We start from the raw sequence: 23,276 nt of genomic DNA, 5'->3' as shown, positions 1-23,276 counted from the left end.
TATTTTTCCCTTCCTGATTCCACCGTCTCATCTCTTCTGCTTTATTCCATCTAAAACTGCTGCATTTAATCTGACTGCTTTTGCTAGTGTTACAGAGCCTTGCTGTCAGCTTGCTGAGTGTACTGTGGAAAGTGGTGCTGTGTAGTGAATAAGTTTGGAAAAGGGGAAAAAAAAGGAGAGAAATTCTGTGAGGGAGAGAAAATAGATCATCTGGCAGCTGCTTCTTGGCTTTGCAGGAGAATGAAGATGAACCTGCACATCCTATTGCGACCTTTTCCCCTGCACAGGCTGGAAATCCCGATCTCTAATCTTCGTGTGCTTTTGCTTTTAAATTAAATCTAGCTAATTAAATTGCTAGTCTCTTGAATCTCTCCTTAATGTTGGCCAACCTCAAGTCACCACCTCTGATCACTTTCACTTGCCTGCTCTGAGCTGCTTCTGTTCTTCCCTGAAAAGAGATGACAGCATGGATTACATCAAGATCTGTTCTATGGAATCTGCTGGTCACATTTATTGCTGGCCTAATTATGGTTTTCTGGGCACTGAAATGAAGACGTATTGGATAGAAATGTACGTGTTCTTGATGTTGAACTACTTGTGGGTGAAGTTCTGGCAAGTTAGGCAGGTTTTCTTTGGTTAGGAAAAAAAGAGGTGGGGAAATGTGAATATTTGTGTTTAATAGAAAATAATAGCAGGTTAAGGGAACCTTCTGTAGACTTGGCAGGGAGTTCTTCAATATCCTTATTAAAGTCTTTTATAGAATATATATGATAGAGTGTACATTTAAATATTCTTGATGTTTTAAGATCTTCTGGTGAGAAGAAATGGAATAACATCGAAGTATTGTTTAACTTGCTGTGCATCCCAGTGTGCTGTAACTGAATCTTTTTCTTCCCTGGTCCATCTTTTTGGTAAGAGGTTTCTGCAAAAAGATTGTGGGAAAAGTAATTCTGTCTCTACAGAACTGAATTTCTCTCAGTACGTGGATTCACTTTGTATAGAGCATCACTTTGTGTGCTGCTCAAGTTGTGTGCTGACAAAGGTTGAATAGATTGCGAGCAGGTGTAAAATGTTCTTAACTTGGAGATACCATCTGCCATTCTCTTAAATAACCCAGCATGTTGGGAGAGTCAACTTTTGACACAGCAGAGAGATTTGCATTGGGATTCGCTGGTGATATCTGAGTGGCTGAAGTCTCTGAATTTGGGGATGCTTAGTTATGTGACTCTGTTTTGCCTTCTGAATGATTTGTTGAGTATGCGTAGGACAGGCTTAGGCTCACATCACTGTGGATTTTGGGTAGGTCAAGGGAGGTGAGGCTTACAGGTAACTTATTCTACTTCAGCCCTGATTCACCTTCTTGCTTTATTAGAAGGGGTAGTTGTAAATATCTCTAGGGATGTGTTATAAAGCTGCATTAAGCTAGCATTAGCGTCTTAACGTATTAGTATTTAGCATCTTGTAGCATTAGTGTCTTGAAGGTGATGAAAGTACTGCCCTTAAAGTGTATGCAATATAAAGAGGAGCATAAATGCTATCTGATTACCTGGAAAGCATCAGGCAAAATAATAAAACATCTTCTAAGTTTAATTTCTACAACTGACAAAGATTTCTGTGCTGACAGGATATTCTGAGTAAAGTGAAATCATGGATGCAGAATGTCAGTGGAGCCTTTAATCACCATGTTCAAATTTCAACAATTTCCCTTCAGTCTTTTTGTAGCATTTTTAAAATATCTTCCTAGGGGTCGAACATTTCATTCAACATTTTAAATGCTTTATTTAAATCGGATCTTCTAGTACAGCTTCTGATCATTTCCCCTCTGCCATAACTGAGAGTGCAAGTGTTTTTATGACTTTGTTGTGTTTGCTGGGGAGTATTTTGCATGGGGTCACTGTAGCATCTTGCATCATCTGGCTGTCCAGAGTAAGGTGTGCCTGGTGCTAGCTTTCTGTTGCATGTAGTTTAGGTGTTTAGGTATATTACATAAACCACCTAGCCTTAATTTCTGAAAGGATTAGCACCTAGTTCCCATCTATAAGGTACGGCTTTCTTAGGACCACAGATGAAATATTAGTGGTGCGGTTGCATCAACCTCAGTGGAGTTACTCTGGTCTACAGAAGAAGCTGTTTAGCAAGGTCTTCCAAGACTTCGGCACATGTAATACAGTGAGATATGTTTTAGATTGATTCAAAAGCCTGAAAAAGGTGCTCTGCATGTAATATTCCTTCAGCAATTGGGAGTTTCTGATTTCTAGCTGTGTGAAGCAACAGCATCTGAGCTCACGGGGCTCCATAGAGCCTCTCAGGAATTGACTGCCATTTTATTTTTGGGCTAGCTGCCATTCTAACCTTACGAGGAAAATGAGGAAACAACTTGCATTCCTGGTGTTTTACACTGAGTCATCTTGGTGCTACTTTCTGGAGAATATTAGTTTTTTCCTGGAGCAGGCAATAAGCGGACACTCTGCAGACACTATTGCCAGATCACTGTCTAGTGCTGTGGGAGGAAAGGAATGCACAGGTGAGTAGTTTTCAGGTCCTGCAAACAACCTACATGCTTTTTAAAGAGCCAGTGGCATAGGTTTGTCTGCAAAATGGCAGGCCCTCAATTGACCCATGGCTTTTTAGTAAGTGGCATCACTAATCCCTGTGCAGGAAGACTTTGATTAACAGGCAGGCTGGTGGGATGTTTTCATTGGCCACAGAAGGGTTAGTTGTGAATTGGCTTACCTGGCAGCTGCTGTACTTACATCAGTGGGTGGGCTCTTCGTAACATGAACCTATGCTAAATGAAGAACAGCCCCATACAAAGCTGATGCTTGCTGTATGTTCTCTGAACTGCTTTTCTTCCTCCTTCCTTCTGCTTTTATTCTTGAATAACTATTCTTTAGTGGTGGTCCAGTCTGCACTTGATAAAGGGCTCTTAGTCGTCTCTGCTTTTAGTTCTTCAAGTGAGAATGTAAGGATAAGGTAGGTTTTGTTTCTGAGAGATTGTGAGTAATTGCTGCATAGTTTTTTGTTATTGTCTAAAATGGTACATCTGAATGAATCTTTTCAGCATATTAAGCATAGGATTTTTCTGTGTGCTATCTTTACAGTGTTGGTGAATGGTAAGAAGAAACCTGAACAGTAGTAAATCCAAGTAATCTTCAGGGCAGAATACAGAACAAAGCCATGTGCCCAGAAACAATTTTTTTTTATTATTATTATTATTATTATTATTAGTTATTGTCAGCTGAGAAAAATTGTTAGATTTCCAGTTCTCAATTACTGTATAATTCAACATGGTTCTGTTCTATCAGTTTATTCATTACTGCAATGATAGTATTACCCTGAGCCTTGTTGAGGTGGAGGACACTGTAAGATTATAAAGAAAAATAATATAATGAAAGCATAAATTACATTGAAAATCACTAGTATGAATTTTTTCTTTTCTTGGACTACACCAGTGATTTCCTTGTCCATATAAAGTGAGTGGTTTGCATGATACCTGCATGGGCAATGAATTAGGCAGTGTTATAAGCCCTGGCTTTTGCAGTCTGCAAGCAGCAGAGGGATGGAAAAGATCAAGTCAAAACAAGTATTACTCCTCTATTTCCAGGAGCATTTTCTCAGATTATTTTAAAGTTGGATACAGTTCTTTCTGATTAATAATAACTAAAAAAAAAGGTACCATTTTTGAATCAGCATTATTCTGTACATTCTTAAAATAAAAAGGTAACTGATGCTCATACAGTAGCATTTAACCTAAAGCCTTAAGCCAGATAATTTGGCCTGCCAGTGGCATGGCATAGAATAACTTTATGATACAAAAATAGGGTAGTATGCAGACGTGGTGTTTCAGAGGATTCATGTTTTTGGGAGGCACTGTTGAAAAATTGCACTTTTGCTTGAAATCCTGATACTGATATTATTGGTTTAAATTATTGTTGCAGCCATAAGCAGTTGCAGTTTTCCATTCTGCAGTGATTTGCATTACTGCGAAAAATTCTCATTAGCTGTACCTTGGATTCTGTGTATACACAATAATTGTGTCAATAATTGCTATTGTCCAGTGATTGCTATTATTGGAAATTGGTAACACAGACAGTGAATTCCTGAAGAGACATTTCCCTATGAACTGATTTTAGACTGAGCAATACTCTGAAACACCACAGATAATAGAATGCTAAAGGTTTGCCGTCCCTTCTGAACATCAGTGCTTTGCTATTTGCACGTGGGTGCTGATCAGAAGTAGGAATTAGGATTATTTATCTTTGCTCCAATTGCCCGATGTTTTCTTGAGGATGTGCTATAAAAAATTGACTGAAATATGGGTATGTATGGATAATATGTTACAACAAATAGATGACAGAATCACAAACTGGTTGGAGATGGAAGGAGAGACCTCTGGAGGCCATCTGGGCCAACCTCCTTATTTGGGTAGGGACACCTAGAACTGCTTGTCCGGGACTGTGTTCAGGTGGCTTTTGAAAATCTGCAGGGTGGGAGATGCAAAATCCTCTCTGGCACTAATGCACCATCACTCACATGGTGAAGAAGTGCAGCCTGATGTTCAGAAGGAACTTACTGTGTTTCAGTGTGCACCTGCATTGATAGATTCCCTCTGAATCTTTTCTTCTCCAGGCTAAACAGTCTTCATATGAAAGGTGCTCCAGACACTTCATCATCTTCATGACCCTCCACTGGACTCTCTAATATCTGTGTCCCTCACTTGTACTTGGGGAACCTAAAGGAGGACCCAGCACTCCAGATGTGGTCCCACAGCCCTGAGCAGGGGGCAAGGATCACTCCTTCAACCTGTAAATGGTACATTGCCTAATGCAGCCTGGGATACCTTAACGGGAAAGGCACACTGCTGACTGCTGGCACCTGCTATCCACTTACAGATCCTTTTTTCTTTTCCAGTTGGGTAGTCCCCAGTATGTTCTGGTGCATGGAATTGTTCGTCTCCAGGTGTAGATCCTTGCAGAACTTCACAAAGTTCCCGCCAGCCCAGTTCTTCAGCATGTTGAGATTGCTCATGCATCCAAAAGCATGGCCCTTTGATATGTCAGCCACTCCTCCCAGATTTCTGTCATCCAGAGACACGCAGAGGATGCACTCCACTCCACCATCTGGATCATTAATGAAGGTGTTGAACAGGACTGGACCTGGTATAGACCCTTGCAGTACGCTGCTATTTAGTGGCTTCCAGATTTTGTGCCACTGATCGCACCCTCTAGGCTCTGCTGTTCAGCTCATACTATAATGATTGCTGTAATATAAATTACATAATAGATGATAATATATGTTTTGAAGAGAAACAAGAGCGTACTGATTCCGGGATGTCAGAGTAGTCTGGTTTCTCTTCAGATCATATATTATCATTTGTCGTGTACTATATGATTTATATATTGTTCATAATACTGAATGTGTGATTGTATGCATATCATACTAAGAGGTTGCTCGTATCTAAGACGACTGAAAAATATCCAAGGTATTAAACTTTTCAGTTATATAAACTAAATGGAGTAATATTTCTACTGCTGCCTGCTAAAGCAGTAGCTGTTTGTTTCTGAAAGCAGGGGGAGGATTCATCTGAGACTGTCAAGCACTCCTGGAAGACAGGGTTGAGATCTGGCTTCCTAACACAGAGAACTTCTGCAAAATAAATGAATGCTACCATGCCGGGTCTCCCAGCAAGAGCTGTTCATGAGGAAATTGCATTCCTTCCATTTGTTTTCTTCAAACATGATTATAACCAGCAATGAAGTGGCTCACTGACTATCAATAACATTTACATGTTCACAATAATTTTGCATTCTCCTTCATCAGGCAATGAATAACTGTCATTGAGATAAAATTTTCATCTTCTCAGCTTAGAAAAAGGAAGTGACACCTGTATCTGCTAGGAGTATACTAGCTTTTCCAAACTTTTGACTGATTTAAGGATCTTAGAGCCTAATCTAGTTCACGATGACACTCTGCAGGAAAGATGCATGTAAATTAGCTGTTGCTGCCAGCTTTTGCTTCCCTTGAAGTGCAGTTGGAGTATATTAGCTGAGTAAATGGCTCAAATTCCTGCTCATTGGTCAGGAAAACATCAGTTTCTTGTCAGCTGATGGAGAGGATTAAGACAAAATTTTTGGACTTTATTGGTGTAAACAGAACTTCTCTTTTGTTGCTCTTACCTTTGGGTTTTGTGATCTTATCCTTTGCATGTTTCATTTTATTTTCTTTGGTAAGCAAATACTTCAGTCAAAGTTTAAGAGATCTGTGCAATATTGAGTTGTTTTATTCCACAGGTATTTTTAATGAGGATCCTGATGTTCTTTGTGAGTACTGTTGCCATTGAAACTCCCTGAAGAAAAATAACAAACTTGCAGAGTCTGAGGGAAGGAATGTGTGAGCCATACCTCCAGCCAGCACTGATCAGGAAAGATCTGACTCAGATCCCTCAGAAGGTTATAAGAGTGGCTCCCTTGACTTTAAGTCAAAGGAGATGACAACCAGCTGTTTTCTGAAGTTTGGAGCTGCTTCACTGCACTGGTTAGCTTAGGAAAGCTGTGGCTTACAGAAGTTGGGGATGAACTGCCAGACCACAGTATTACTTAAACCATGTTATCAATCACTGCAGGAGAACTGCACATCATGGCAATTCAAAGCCAAAACAAACTAAATGTGAAACAACTTCCTACCACCGTGCCTTTGTGCAAGTCCTCTTCAGTCATGAGTTCCATCTCTGGACACAGTGTCTGCATTTCCTGCTTGACACCTTTGAGTTAACAACTCTGAAAGACTTCCAGACATAAATTAGCATTCATTATTTGTTTCTGGGAAAGCATTAAAATGATGTGGGATGCCAGAGTGTCTGATTTTTCCACTGTTTTCCCATTCAACCCTTTTTGGTCTGCTTGTACTTCTGCATCCAGCCTGTCAAACAACTCATGTTCCTTGGCTGCTCCTCCACTCCTTCTTTGCCTTTTCTTCTGATGAAGTGCCTAGACAATATGGCCCCTTGCTTACTGTGAGTTCTTGAGACACCTCCCTGCTTCCAAGTCTACCACAGGAGGCTGTTTCTCTTGCCTTTTTTAGGCCCTGTTTGTTAGGCCCTGTGCATATGTTACGATTGTTTTGAAAATACACACTCCTAGTAAGCCACAGTCTTTGGGAACCTTGCAGCATGAACTAAACAACCCCTCCTTTTGTGCCGGAAAGATCTTGGAAGCACACAATAGAAAGGTGCAATGGCTGTGTGGGTAAAAAAGCACAGGCTTTCCTGATTGTCTCTACTCTGGTCACTTGTTTGCTTAAGGGCTGTTTGGACAACAACAACAGTTAGAAATTATGGAAAATGGATGCATATTCCCCCCTCGGGAATCTGAGATCTGATTAGTGAGAGGATCTGGGGAATGGAAGACCCCCCTTCTGTCAGGGAAGAGGTGGTCCAGGAGCGCCTAGGCAACATCAATGTTCAGAAATCCATGGGACCCGAGGGGATTCATCCACGGGTGCTGAAGGAGCTGGCAGAGGTGATTGCTGAACCGCTTTCAGTCATCTTTGAGAAGTCTTGGAAGACGGGGAAGGTGCCTGAAGACTGGAAGATAGCCAACGTCACCCCAGTCTTCAAAAAAGGCAAGAAGGAAGACCCAGGCAATTATAGGCCAGTCAGCCTCACCTCTGTCCCTGGAAAGGTGATGGAACAGCTTGTACTGGATGTCATCTCCAGACAACTGGAAGAAGAGGAGGTTATCAGGAGTAGTCAGCACGGGTTCACAAGGGGGAGGTCGTGCTTGACCAACCTGGTAGCCTTCTATGATGTTGTCTCTGGCTGGGTGGATAGGGGGAGAGCAGTGGATGTAGTCTACCTTGATTTCAGCAAGGCATTTGATACTGTCCCCCACGACATCCTTATAACAAAGCTGAGGAAGTGTGGGATAGATGAGTGGACAGTGAGGTGGGTTGAGAACTGGCTGACTGGCAGAGCACAGAGGGTCCTTGTTGGTGGTGCAGAGTCCGGTTGGAGGCCTGTAACTAGCGGTGTTCCTCAGGGGTCTGTGCTGGGTCCGGTCTTGTTCAACATCTTCATCAATGACCTTGATGAGGGGATAATGGCCACCCTCAGCAAGTTTGCCGATGATACGAAGTTGGGAGGATTGGCTGACACGCCTGAAGGCTGTGTTGCCATTCAGCAAGACCTGGATAGGCTGGAGAGCTGGGCAGAAAAAAACCGGATGAGGTTTAACAAAAGCAAGTGTAGAGTCTTGCATCTGGGGAGGAATAATTCCATGCACCAGTACAGGTTGGGGGATGAGCTGCTGGAGGGGAGCTCTGCAGAAAGGGACCTGGGTGTCCTGGTGGACGACAGGTTGGCCATGAGCCAGCAGTGTGCCCTTGTGGCCAAAAAGGCCAATGGCTTACTGGGGTGCATTAAAAAGAGCGTGGCCAGCAGGTCGAGGGAGGTGATCCTCCCCCTCTACTCTGCCCTGGTAAGACCTCATCTGGAGTACTGCGTCCAGTTCTGGGCTCCCCAGTACAAAAAAGACAGGGATCTCTTGGAAAGAGTCCAGCGCAGGGCCACAAAGATGGTGAAGGGCCTGGAGCATCTCCCCTATGAGGAAAGGCTGAGTGAACTGGGTCTGTTCAGCCTTGAGAAAAGAAGACTGAGAGGGGACCTGATCCAGGTCTATAAATATCTAAGGTGTGGGGGGCAGAATGGCGAGGCCGGACTCTTTTCAGTGGTGAGTGGAGACAGGACAAGGGGAAATGGCCAGAAACTGGAGCATAGGAAGTTCCGCACAAACGTGCACAAGAACTTCTTTACAGTGAGGTGACGGAGCACTGGAACAGGCTGCCCAGGGAGGTGGTGGAGTCTCCTTCTCTGGAGATGTTCAAGACCTGCCTGGATGCCTACCTGTGCGACCTGCTGTAGGGAACCTGCTTTGGCAGGGGGGTTGGACTCGATGATCTCAGGAGGTCCCTTCCAACCCCTACAGTTCTGTGATTCTGTGATTCTGTGATTTTAATTAAGTAGTGTTTATTAGCTAACAAATTATATATATATATTGAAATTAAAGGTTTCTATGTCTTTTCCTCTCTTACTTTTGGCTGTATGTATTTCACTTTGATCTGTTTCTCTCTTCTGTTATATTGCTGTTTCAAGGTTGCACAACCACACATGATTAATATTTTATAGAAATACAGTGTGACTGCTATATTTTTCTTTATGAGAGAACACCATTTCCACCACTTTGAATGCTGCTGTGCATACAGCCTGAATAGGTGGACAGAACAATGCTTGATTGTCCATATTTTGTTTATTCTCAAGAATATATTTATGGCTGGAGCTTGTTTTTTTTTTTGTTTTTTTTTTTTGTTTTTTTTTTTTGTTTTTTTTTTTGTTTTTTTTTGTTGTTGTTTTTTTTTTTTTTTAAATGGATGAATATAACTTCATCTTAAGTAGTTATTCAGTCCTGCTGCAGAAGTTATTACATGTGTATGGGCAGCTAATCATCACAGAACGGCTTGGATTGGAAGGGCTTTCAAGGATCACAGAATCACAGAACGGCCAGGGTTGGAAGGGACCTCAAGGATCATGAATCTCCAACTCCTCTGCCACATGCAGAGCCACCAACCTCCCCATTTAATACCAGACCAGGCTGCCCAGGGCAACATCCAACCTGACCTTGAACACCTCCAGGGACGGGGCATCCACAACCTCTCTGGGCAGCCTGTTCCAGCACCTCAACACTCTCTCTGTAAAGAATTTCCCACTGACATCCAACCTAAATCTCCCCTCCCTCAACTTAAAACCATTTCCCCTTAACCTGCAGTTACCAACCCTTTCAATGAGTTGATTCCTCTCCTGTTTGTAGGTTCCCTTTAGGTACTGAAAGGCTGCAATGAGGTCACCCCACAGCCTTCTTTTCTCCAGGCTGAACAAGCCCAGCTCCCTCAGCCTGTCTTCATAGGGGAGGTGCTCCAGCCCCCTGATCATCTTCGTGGCCCTCCTCTGGACACTCTCCAACAGCTCCCTGTCTTTGCCCCCCAAGAGCAGAGTAGAGGGGGACCATCACCTCCCTGTCCCTGCTGGCCACCCCTCTTCTGATGGAGCCCAGGATACCATTTGCTTTCTGAGCTGCAAGAGCACATTGCTGGCTCATGTTAAGCTTTTCATCCATCAAGACCCCCAGGTCCTTCTCTGCAGGGCTGCTCTCAAGGGTCGCTCCTTCCAGTCTGTACGGATGCCTGGGATTCCTCCAGCCCAAGTGCAAACCTTGCACTTTGCCGATCATCAGGCTCCAACCCCCCTGCTACATGCAGGGCCTCCACCCTCCAGATCTAATACTAGACAATGATACTAATAAGTTAAGTCACATTCTTGAGATTACATGGAAACTGACTGTGCTTGCGCTGCTGATATGAATGTCACAAATTGTTAATTATAGCCTGTTTGCATATGACAGATTTAGTAATAAAGGAAGTATTTTTCAGTAATATGATTTTATTTTTAAATTTTTCCCCGAGCGTCCAGAGGTGAGGTAGTTGGACTTTCCAAAATTGCATGCCTTTCTTGTTTATGTAAATGTGACTCAGATCTGCTTCTATGTGGCCAGAGAGGAGGAATAGAAGTAAAATGACCTATACTGGCTTGAGAGTAACATCTGCAGAACAGCTGCATAAACCTTTTTGTCATATCAACATCTAAAAGCAGAGCAAGATTTATCTTAGAAACTTTGTCTGATAAAGTAATTTGGGTAGCTGAAGTGTTTTTGTATGTAACATTTGAGATATTTTAAGTCTTTGTAACACTGATGCAGACTTTTCTTTCTCGGGATCTCTGCAAATCTGCCTCCTTTTATTATGAAAGCATCTTTTATGATGATAGAAGATAACCAGAGTGCAGATGTCTTAGCAGGTACAGTACAAATAGATGCTGAGTATGGTAATTCTTAGGGGACAGGAATTTTTGTAACAATTTGTAGTGATTTTAAGACTAGAATATGTGGTGTGTGAAAGTGCAACGAACTTTTTCAGTGCCCTCCCAGGTTGTGATATCCACCCAAAGCACTTCTCTATGAGGTAGAAAATCTGTCAGAAACACAACTGGCTCAGCTGTGTGGCTGTCAGTGGTTCTGCTCAGTCTTGGAACAACACTTAATGCCTTCATTAGAAAAGAGATTGTGACTGTTAGGAAAAGAAATGTGAGACTGCATTCACATATGTCTCAGGTATCTTGTATTTGGAACTACAGATACGACTTAAACTATACAGCACTGTTTATTTTAAGGAAGTATAGACTTGCTGACATGTTATTGGGGTTTAGGAGATGAAGATGTTAGAATGGCATGGAAGAGCTGTGTGACAACAAATAAATTATTTTGCTTCTCTTTCTACCCTTGAGCAACAGTGGCTTTTGTGGAAGAACTTCTGATAACACAGTCTGCTGATGGTGAATGTACAGCTTGTAGTGAAATGCCTTGCATGTAGGAGTGTATTGAAAAGCCGAGGAATAATTGCAACAGTGACCAATGTCTTCCCAGTCCTTCCTTCCAGTTGGAAATCTAACTGCAGTTTTCAGCTTTACATTTCTCCTTGCAGAAATAAAATAGAGAAATCCCCAAGCCCCACTGTTTTAAAGTTACTGATCAAAAGAATAAAGATGGTCTTCTGGAAACCTGAATTATTGGGATGCCTTGGAAACGTCGTGCTGCAAACAGTGTTACCTGGATAGGGTGCCATTATGTGTGTTCTGACTGCTCCTCCTTGAGAAGTTTTCTGATGGAGATTTAAAGGCAGGTGTCCTACAAGAACAGTGCAGTTATGTGGGGTTCTGCCATTGCTATGAAGTTACTTCGTTATTAAAAACTGCAGTGAACTCTTTTGATTTCAACCTTTTAAACTGTATCCTAATGAAGCATTTTGCACATTCCATGGAATGTAAGGAAGCAGGGAAGCCTGCCTTTCTGTATAATTGCAGTTTGTAACACTTCTATGCTGATGCCCTTTCTATTTCCAGAACTGCTATTGAATGGTCATAATCTCCTGACAGAGGCTGTGGAAATCCTCAGTCTGTTAAAATGGAGGACTACGCATTTAATGATCCATCTCTCAAAATTGCTTTTCCGCATTCTGCCACCAAGGGAACTGTGAGCACGTTGTCACCACAGAGATAAGGTAACTTCCTGCTGTTTGGTCTTGCCAGGTGGCTAAACAGCAAGCCTTCAGTAGACAAACGCCAGACATTAAACGCTAAGTCTCTCTTAGACTAACATGGAGATTATTCAGTTGCCATCTGCAGGGTTTATTTAAGACTTCAGTCAGTCAGTTAGTATGTATGTAACTATCTCGGCTAGGAAGAAAGTACTCTCCCTTGCATTTTTTTTTTTCCCAATAATTTATTCTGTGTAAATAGACTGGTTTCTTTCTCATGTCGTGGCATGACATGACTGTAGTATGGGAGGAGGAATTGGACGCGTGGTGAAAAGTCTTTTGTATGCAAATCTAATGTGGCAAATTTACATACTAATTTTGGATGATTTGGGAATGTGGGTAGTGGCTCTAGGTAGAGTCAACTAGACTTGTTAGTTTAGGCTTCGTGCCAAGCAGCAGGAATTGCAAAAAGATGGATGAATGGAAATAATAGGCTAAAGTGAATGGACAAGGAGGAGAGGGAGAAGATGGTGGTGCTATAAGCCTGGTATAGCTAAGTACTATTAATAAGTACTATCTCCAAAGATCTGTGTGACCCAAGGAAGGGTCTCAAGGTTATGAACCTCTGAATGTTTCCCTGCTGATGCTTGTGCCCATCAGTCTATGTGGGAGGCATAAGCTTTGAAGTCTGAGTACTGTGAGTACTCTGAGTTAGAGTACACTACCTCGAGCCTCTAACAGAGATGGACAGAGAATTTGAGTTAGTAACACACACTAAATTTACTCCTGACCATAAAAGCCACAAGTGTTAAATCTAGCAGTCAGCTCTCCAAGTCATAATCTGTTTTAAGAAATGCTGAGAAGTGAAGTCATGCTCTGTGTACACGTTACGTTCAGATCAATATCTGTGTGGCTGAACCTTTATTATTTGTTTATTTTCCCTAAGGCTTTTTCATTATGATTGCCTGGACAGGAACTTTCATCCATTGTTGATCAAGAAACACTGATTACGTACCAGAAAATGTTTTGTATGCAAACTGTGTGCAGCCAGGGATGTTACGATTTCAGTTCTTTTAAGATGCTTTGAAGAAAATTTTCTAGGTGCTTCTACTAACTTGGATTAAAATAAAACAAAACAAATAATAATAATAATAATAATAATAATAAAACAAACTAAAAAACAGGCTGTTAAATGTTTTTGATATGCTATGTGGATAATGTTCATCTGAAAACTGAATGCTCTGAGATATTATTATTCAGGTGGTTGTCTAGTTGTCTTCTTGCCTGGAAAGTATTTTCTGTGTGTAGAATTCACAGGGAGGTGATTCAGGATGATGAAAGAACTGTATTAGCGAGGAGGGTAATTTATTGGCTCAGATTCTTTTGCATACATTCTTGACCAGTTACTTAATTTTTATAAGTAACGAAATGTTCTTTTAATCTCACTGTTGAAAAAATGTAACACATTTTCTCCCTTAAGACAAGACGTGTGATTTAAATTCATTTGCTGGAAATCTTTTTAAATCAGCATTCAAGTAGAGGGGAGGTATGGATCCACCCAACATAAAAATAATATGTCAGGAAAGTTTCAGAAAGCAGAGGTATTGCTTCCCCCACAGATGAATTCCTGACGCTCCCTGAAAACTCTGTACTGTGCTGCTGTACTTGGGGGAACTTTATGCAGTGCAGAAGTTCTTCAGTTAAATGAACAGAACATGAACTCACCACTGTAGTATTTAGTGCTGTTTGCTTAGACACGAGAAGGCCTTTCAGTAGACAGAGTAGAAATGCTTTTTAAGGAGTTCTGCAGATTAGACTAGACTTCTAGATTTTATAGACCTGAATGATTTCTTTACAAGAGGAAAAGCCCTGCCTTTTTTTCCCTCTCAGGATAGCTTATGCTCTCTGCCTGAGGTTGACACAGGCGCTGGGTTCCGTTGTCCCGTTTGGCCTTACAGCTTCTCTGGAATCAGGCAGAGCCAATTCCTGTCATGGTGGGAGCCCATCCTGGGGTTCTTAGCAGAGCCCCTAGGATGCCTTTACAAGTGGCTGTAATCTGAGGCCTTTGGCCAGAAGGGGAGGTGGAGCCAAAGGGTCAATTTGGGGGAAAGATGGGATAGGGAGGGCATTACCAGAGGTGATGTAAATGCATTAAATTAAAACCAGGATTAAGCGCTAAGCTTAAGTGGGGAGATGCTAAACCATGGATAGCAGAGCTGCTTTGGCTGGCTGTCCTGTACCTTGTAATCTGTGCAGATAGCAGCTTTAATCACTAGAGGCCCTGAGCTGATGGCTCCTGAGTGCTACCAGAAATTAATTGCTTGGTGCCACAGCAGCCCCTCCTTGTGTTGGCAGCTGTTGATGTTAATTTCAGTACTTGCTGGAGTGTCCAGCAGTCTGTGCCTTCTCTGCATAACTCACGCCCTTCTTGATGACGTGTAAATGAATTTGGTTGTTATGTAGTTTGAATCAGTCACACGTCTGCTCTGTATCAAAGTTTCTTCATCTATGAAAGAGTTTTTTTTTTCTTTTGACTTAAATGGGCATAGATTGGACAGAAGATTCCTGACAGTTTGTTGTTTGGTTGCTTGTACAGATGCAGAATGGGTGGGAAATCTGGAAAGTATCTGTAGGCCCAGAAATGGGAGGTGCAATACATGCAGTACCTGATCAGTTACAACATTAGTGACACTTGTTGATGCCATCCCCAATTTTGTCATGTTTTACTTGCATGGAAAACACCTGCATTTTGTAACCTGCAGTTGGGTAACCAACAAGCAGTACTTGGCATTACCTCAGCTCAAGCAGTGTGTTCAGTTTTGGGCACCTTAATACAGAAGGGACACTGAGATGCTGGAGCAGGTCCCAAGAAGGGCAATGAAGCTGGTGAAGGGCTTGGAGAATGTGCCCTATGAGGAGAGACTGAAGGAGCTGGGGCTGTTCAGTCTGGGGAAAAGGAGGCTGAGAGGAGACCTTATTGCTCTCTTCCAGTATCTGAAAGCTGCTTACAGCAAGAGCAGGGTTGGTCTCTTCTCACTGGTGACAGGTGACAGGATGCGGGTAAACGGCCTCTAGTTGCACCAGCGTAAGTTTAGGTTGGATATCAGGAAACACTTCTTTACGGAAAGGGTTGTTAAGCATTGGAATGGGATCCTCAGGGAGGTGGTTGAGTCACCATCCCTGGATGTGTTTAAAAACCACTTGGATGTGGTGCTCAGGAACATGATTTAGTGAAGGGTTGTTAGGGTAGCATGGTTAGGTTGCGGTTGGACTTGATGATCTTTAAGGTCTTTTCCAACTTGAGCAATTCCATGATTACATGAAAAACAGCCTGGCACCAGAGAATCCTTGTTTGTTTTCTATGATATATGTTTTCAAATGTTCCATTATGATGCAGAAGGCAGTAAACTGGGAGACTGTCTTGCATATTCTTACATCAGTCCTGGAATTTTCAACTAAAACTAACATCAAAGAGAATGGATCTGGTGGACTGCACTGATGGAGCCGTTGCTCTAGCTTTTGAAAACACCAGGCAGCTTGAGTACTGATGGCACCACAGGGTTTTTGAGTTAGGTATGTGTTCATCTCCTCCCCTGAGGAGGGAGCCCTTTGCACTTAAGTCTTTTGGTTTGCTCTTACCATCAGAGATGTTAGCATAGAAGAAATACACAATTTAAAAAACCTAAGAGCAAGAAATAATTTGCTTTTTTCTGTATTTCATTGAGTTACCCTGCTGTTGTGTCATACAAGAATACTGAAAACTTTCTTCCTCATTGAAAGGTACAGTTCAGGTGTTTGTTAGGAAAACACTGCTTTCCAGTGGGCTGCAGTAACTTTTTGTGTTGGTGCCTTGAAGGTAACATACTACCAGGTGGTAGGTGCACCTGGAACACTGTCATCTTCTCTGATCACCCTGAAGAAGATTCTTACGGCCAGTAATGTCAATTTCAGAAAATCACCTATTTTCTGACTGCCTCCAAGGTCTGATGTTAAGCAAAGTATGTGTTTTAAGAACATTTCCTGAACAGCTTAAACACGTCCCCTTCCCCTTCATGCATTTTGGATTTTATTTATTTATTTATTTATTTATTTGTAAAATGCTTTAACAGTGTTTCTGTTAATATTCAAGTTAGAAATCCCCAAGTTAATGCCAAGGCAAAGCTCCAGGGATTGAAACAGTACTAAAACTTAAGTATGTGTAGCTCCTAGGAATGTTTCAGTTTTTGTAAGTTTGTATTAAAAACAAATCTCTCTTTATCACTTTAAATTGTTTAATTTTAGAAATTGTTGAAGACAGTGTTTTCCAATCAGTGTGCATCGACAGCCTTGGTCAAAACACAGTACTTCTTTCTAGTATACTTATCATACCAAAAGCATACCATGAAGTCACATTGCAGTAAGTTGGCACAGTGAGTTTTGCAAGAACTGAACGTCTTTAGAAAAGTGATTAAGTAAACTTCCACATTAACATTTTAATAGCTATAAAAATGCTGCTTCCAGCTCCTACAAAACACGCTAAAGAGATATCCCCACAAGAGCTGAAAAACTATGCACAAACAAAGGTCAGTATCATAGGAAGACAGGTTTCATACAAAGGAAGCAATTAAGCAGTTAAAAGTATTCACTTTTTCCTGCTACTAACTAGACATACAGTAGTCAGATAAAAATATACTACAACTCTAAGTCCTGTAACATATAGGAATTTCTAAGTTTCTCTTCTAAGTGGAAATTTTGTATTTTGAAATGTGTTACCTGTTAATACTGGACAAAACTATTGGCAAGTGTTTAAATACTTTCAAACCAAGATTAAAGGGGTTTTTATTCCACCAAAAAAAAAAAAGAAAAAAAAAAAGAAAAAAAAAACCAAAAAACCCTAAAACATTTTAAAATACTATGCTTATAAAATTATTTAAAACTTTCAGCAGTCTATAGATTTCAAACGCAATTCAATTCCAATTAGAAAAACAAAACAACTCCAGTGGTGTCATTTGTTTTCAAAGGCAGATTCTTTTGCTGGTTTTTCAAGCTCTTTCTCTTCACCACACGTCCTAGAATTACAATAAAAGAACATTAGTGACCATGAAAAAATGCCAAAAGCAAGTCTTACAGCCATTTTTTTAAATACAGATTAAATTATATTGATACAAATTCAGCAGATGAAGCGTGGAAATTGAAGAAGGTACGGATACCAACTGTGTGCCCTCTTTTAAGTCGACTGTCCCCAGACATGAAGCTAAGGTAGCAGAAACTGGTACCACACAAATGAGTATGAAGAGCTGTGAGGAGGAGCAGCCCTTCAAAGGTCAGTTTGGGTTCTCTTCAGGAGATCCTGCAGAGTCCAGTGCCAAGCATATCAACTCAGATGGAAAAGCAGTCTGGCTTTTTTCTCTGCACTTCAGATGCACATTTAACATGTTACTGCTCTTGCTGGTAGCTCCAAGGCTGAGGCAACCTTGGGAAGCACCATATGATTCTACCAACAGAAACTGGTTATTAAGTACAAAATCACTACAGAAGTATTAGACAGCTTCTGTCTTCCAAAATTTTTGAAATACGTATTCAGAAGGGTCTGAATTTGTCTAGCCTCTTATTTACAAAAGGAACAAAATTCAGAACTGAATATGCAGGCTCGCACTTGAGAAGTTTATAAATTACATGCTTATATTCAGGAGTGGGGACTGCACTTTGAACATTCATGTATTTCTGGTTATTTTGAGTACGAGCTTCACTTCTAAAAAACAGAAAACTGTACTAGTATGTAGCTTTCTTGAATTGAGACAGGTATGCAGATGCTTTTTTCTCCATCCAAGGCATTCGTAAGAGGTTTTACAAGTTCTGTTTTATGTTCATTGCTTGTTAACAGAAGCTGTGCAAGGTTTTAAACAGAATATGACTGATTTCTTTGTTTACAAAGGTTAAGGAAGTGTTGGGGAGTGTGCAGTTCAAGGCCACAGCAAACACCACAAACACTTCAAGAGACAAATCTTTATTGGCAGAACACGTGACCCCAAAATAACTCATTCGTGGAATATGTATTTGCAAGTCCCACATATAAAGTCACAATTACTGAAGTATTAAGATTTAAATTGTGTGGTCTCTGTGGTGCTTATTCTGAAACTACTATATTCAGCAGCCTGATCCACGCTTGTCATTTAAGTTTGTGAAGTAGCTGCTGTAAGCTTTTTTTCTCCCACTATAGCATCAAGCATGTACTCAAATACTCTTCCTCTTTTTCTTCTAATAGCAAACATAAAGTGAAATCTAAGATTATCTTTTTTTTGCCATTGGAAGGTATTTGTTATTAAGCTTGGAAGGAGTAAGAAAAGGAACAGGCAATGAAAAAATTTGTACCTTGGGGAACCACTTAAGTAATCATTAATTTCTAAATACTTCTACAAATATACTCTCTGGACAACTAAACTGATTTGCTATTGATTTCAAGTAACTCGGTATGGTACTAGTGAAGTGCAACATCTATGCTTTCAGTACATCTCCCATTAAAGCAGCATATTTTACTCTGTAAGTTGTGCTGGGAACCTGCACTCATTGCCTTGATTACATTCCCTTAAGGCGCAGCTTGTTGGAGGCCAATGATGTGAGATTCTTGTCACTAGCTGAGAATAACCAAATGTCATTTCTGAAGGGTGTGTAAAAAGACAGCATTAATTTCAAGGGTATCTCTCAGCTAAAATCAATTTTGCATTAAAAAAAAAAAAAAAGAAAACAACCTTTCAACACCATATTTAGTTTTTCCAACACTAAATTGTCAATATTATGCTCATTTTTGCAGTTTCAATTAGAAATACAGCCAGAAGAATGCCAGGCAACTGCAGTTCCTCCTAACCGTATGAAAAAGGTAATGAGAGGAAAGCTTGCAGTAATACATACTGCTAGACAAAAAGAATCCCCTGAGAACAAGTACAGAAGTGCTCAGGAAAGAACCAAACTGGTATTCTGTGTTAAGGGTAAACTTTGGCTTTGGCTCTCCCCCTGTCCCTACTAAATTTTATTATTTCTTGTGTTCTACAAGAGTCTGAACTGCATTTTCAGTGAGGCTAAGATTCAAATACTCAGGAGGAAAGTATCTGAAATTCAATCAATTCAAATTCAAACATTCCTATGGCTTCTCATTTAGAAAATGTAAATGTATCAACTGCTGTAATGACGAGCTCTAAAATGTTAGAAGTTTCAACTCTAGCCCACAGTTTACTTGCATTTAGCCAATAATGGTGACAGTGAAGGACTAAAGGGAATGGCACAGAGCTGCATCACAGTTGGGATGGGCTTTAGGAAGAGGTTCTTGAACAGGAAGGCAGTCAGGTACTGAACAGGCTCCTAGGGGCAGTGGTCAAGAAACACGTGGACAGTGCTCACAGAAAAATAGTTTGAATTTCAGGTGAGCCAGGTGTTAGGATTCAAGCCCTGTGAGTCTGTTTCAACTCAGGATATCCTATTCCACCACTAATTTAAGAGGTTTGGCTGCTGATCAGAAGAAATCCCTACAGGAGAAAAACATTTGATGAATTTCATTTGTTTCTGTAATGTTTGGTTCAGACATAATTTGAGTACTCTAAAATACAATAAAAAGTCAGTACCTTCCTCTGTCTCACTGCCTGCTGTTTTTCTCCTAAGAAGATAATCCATACTTTACTTACTTCAATCTCCTCAACAGCAGTGATTTCAAAAATAAAATTTCATCATTCTTTGAAAAAGAGAAAAAATTTTTGAGAAAAAATGTGAAGAAACTAAACATCATGCAAGGAGTTAAATCTATTCATATTCTATTTGCATCATTTCACTGTAACAGAACAAATCCTTAGCTCATTAAAGTCATTAACTCACTTTTTCTTACTACCAACTTCATGTTTATCTTTCTTTTCTTCACCATTCTCTCCATTGTGCTGTGATTGGTTGGTGTCTTGAGTTTCAGGCCCTCCATTCAGAATCTTTGAACCTTTATAATGAAAGAGTAGAGGAACAATCAATACAGCAGGCAATAAAACTCTGCTGTAAGAAACCCCAGATTAATTTCTTACCTTCAAACTCCTACACTGTAAATGTTTTCTCCTCACCTTAATAACTAACAGCTGAAATAATGCAAAACAAGCAAATACCAAATAGTGTTTCAGCTTCTAAAAATTCACCGTAACGAGTTTCATCACAATTTTCCTGATGGGAAATAAATTCCTGGAGATTTCAGGTTCCTGGCTACAAATAATAATATATATTCTGGTAAGTGAGAAAATACTCTTCAGCAGTGCATTCTGTTCATCACTCTACCTCAGGTAGGTACTTCATGTGATCCCACCTGCAGCAGCACATCATCTCTGTGGCCCCCCAGAACAAGAAAATGGACCTGGTGGGGTGTGTCCAGAGATGGTCACAAGGGTATCAGGGGGCTGAAGCTCCTTCCTTACAGAGCAGAGGCTGGGTAATTTGGGCTTGATCAGCCTGGAGAAGAGAAGGCTTTGAGGAGACATTCCTGCAGTCTTCCAGTACTTAAAGGGGGCCAGCAGCAAAGATGAGGAGGAACACTTCATCAAGGAATGTAGCAACAGGACAAGGGTAACAACTTCAAACTGAAAGAATGTAAATTTAAATTACACATTAGGAAAAAAATTCTATATTATGAGGGTGGAGAGGCCTTGGCACAGGCTGTGCAGAGAACTGTGTGTGCCCCATCCCTGGAGGCATTCAAGGCCAGTTTGGATGGGGCTCTGGGCAGCCTGACCTTCTGAGCTGGTGGGTGGCAATCAGCTCACAGCAGGGGGTTGAAACTGGATGATCAGGCAGATAAGGAGCCTCCAGGGGCAGCTGGGGCAGAGGGGACAAGGTTAAGCCTTGCTCTCCACCAGCATCACCAGCCCCTCAAGTCACTGCCCTCGTGGAGCAGTACAGCTGGGAACGTGCGGTAAGATACAGCCCAGGCTGGGCACAGGAGGAAGGTGCAGGCAAAGTACTGAGGGCAGTGAGTAGAGGGGGGGAGGTTGTTTGACACTGCCCCCACAAACACTGCCCATGGGGGATGAAGCCTGGAGAAAAGCAGCAGAGGCATGCTCCCCACACTCCTGGGGTGCTGCCCTTCTGACAGGCTCCCAGGAAGGTGTGAAGAGCTCTGGGGAACCTGTCTGTAGCCCTACCCAGCCCATTCCTGGGGCTGCTGTCGACTGCCGACCTTATTTCCACCAACTGCTGACCTCAGCGAGCTCAATGCCTTCCTGCAGCTCACAGGGCTGAGTGTGATAGTGCTAGTGCTTAAATATATGCATACGCACATATGTGTATCTACTAGTTTTACATATATAAAAATACACACACGCACTGTATACACAAACAACAGGCAGTGCCAAAATGGCAAGAAGAGAGAGGAAAAGGAAGGAGGGCAGAGTCGGACATTTCCTTTATAATAAAAAGAAAGGCTCCACCTAAATGTGAGTGGAGTCTGAGGTCACCTATAAATATCCATCTAGAGAGAGCTGGATGCACAGAGCAGAAGGGGATATGGGCTTGTACAACGTCATCATCCCGGTATGAGCTACAGTCCATGGGATCTCAACTTCTTCTGGACTTCTAGTGCTGAATAAGCCACTGCAGGGTAATGTTTATGCTTTCCTTTTGTTTGCAGGACATGGAGTAGCAATGAACCTCAGTTCTGTGTGGCAGATGGGCTCATCTTCTCAACTGAGCTCTTTCTCATTCAAGGCACCAGAGAGATCTCCCCTGATCGCCAGTACCAGGACTAGGATGCTCTGGAGCTGCAGTGTGTCTCACAGGTTGTGAAGTTCATTCTTCAAGGCCTTGAGCTTCTCCTGGGCAGCAACAGTCACTATATACACCATGGCTCTCACTCCACAGTAGTATGGCTCTCCCATGCTGTGAAAGTAGCTGGTCACCTACATTCCCTTTGAGGTCCTCCTCATACTGAAGCCTACCTTTGGGACTGTGTCTTTGTTGAACCGCTCACACACAGTGACACTGATGAAGGCAGTCTTTGTCAGCTGTAGCCCCACTAGAGTCAGCACCATCTCCTCCTCCCAGAAGAGCACCTGGAGTAAGTCCAGCAGCTCACTGAGAAGGGCCAGCATGCTGCTGCACTGAGCTCTCCAGGCTATACCATGCACAGCTGGGCGTACTCAAGATGAGCACTGCAGAGCAGGCCAAAGTGGGTGGAACTGGGCTGGGCCACACCAAACCTTGCCATACCTGTCGACCATGCCACGTGGCTCTGGTATTGTCTGCATGCAACTGTCATAAACAGGAAAATTACGCATCATCTTGACTGCAATTATGTGAAATATGCAGGATAACTAGGGAACGAGGCCTAGTTAGCATGAGTTCATGAGAGGCAGGTCCTGCTTGACCACAAAATCTCCTTCTATAACCAGGCGACCCATCTAATGGATGAGGGAAAGGCAGTGAATGTAATATACCTGGACTTTAGCAAAGCTTTTGACTTAATCTTCCACAGCCTTTTCCTGGAACAGCTGGCAGTCCACAAGAAAACAGGCTGCATGGCCAGTCCCAGAGAGTGGTGGTAAACTGAGTTAAATCCAGCTGGTAACCAGTCATTAGTGGTGTTCCTCAGGGGTCAGTACTGGGGCCTGCCCTGTTCAATATTGTTACTGATGATCTGGACAAGGGGATTGAATGAGCCCTCAGTAAATTTTGCAGGTGACACCAAGTTGGGAGGAAGTGTCCATCTGCCTGGAGGTAGGAAGGCCCTTCAGAGGGATCTGGACAGGCTCATCAACAGGCTAAAGCCAACTGCTTGAGCTTTAACAACACCAAGTGCAAACTCCTTCACTTCGGTTATAAAAGCTCTATGCAGTCCTATATGTTTGAAGCAGCCAGCAGTGTGCCCAGGTGGCCATGAAATCCTCCCTGAAAGGAGGTAGTAGCAAGGCAGGAGTCGGCCGTTTTCCCAGGTAACTGCTTTTAGGATAAGAAGTAAATGGCCTTCAGTTGTGCCTGGGGAGGTTCTGCTTGATTATCAGGAAAAATTTCTTCTCAGAAAGAGTGGTGAGGTATTGGAACACAGTGTACACAGAGGTGGTAGAATCAGTGTCCGTGGAGGTTTTCAAGAGTCATGTAGATGTGGCACTTCTGGACACTGTTTAGAGCTGTCAAAGGCATGGGTT

At 41.9% G+C, this 23,276-nt stretch overlaps 1 protein-coding gene across 1 annotated transcript in view; it reads right to left on the bottom strand.

Moving 5' to 3' along the window:
* Window positions 1-17,122: 17,122 nt before the first annotated feature.
* Window positions 17,123-23,276, bottom strand: part of PSIP1 (PC4 and SRSF1 interacting protein 1) — a gene marked incomplete at both ends in the record, with an annotated part of 35,567 nt that continues 29,413 nt past the window's right edge. The window contains 2 exons of the mRNA XM_079548365.1: window positions 17,123-17,186; window positions 19,981-20,092. Coding sequence (XP_079404491.1) covers window positions 17,123-17,186; window positions 19,981-20,092 — 176 coding nt within the window. The remainder of the gene's footprint in view (window positions 17,187-19,980; window positions 20,093-23,276) is intronic.

Source organism: Tetrao urogallus (genome assembly GCF_951394365.1).
Source record: "Tetrao urogallus genome assembly, chromosome: Z".
Taxonomy (NCBI): Eukaryota; Metazoa; Chordata; class Aves; order Galliformes; family Phasianidae; genus Tetrao; species Tetrao urogallus.
The sequence above is the reverse complement of the archived record's forward strand: the minus strand, read 5'-3'. Positions and strand labels throughout refer to the sequence as shown.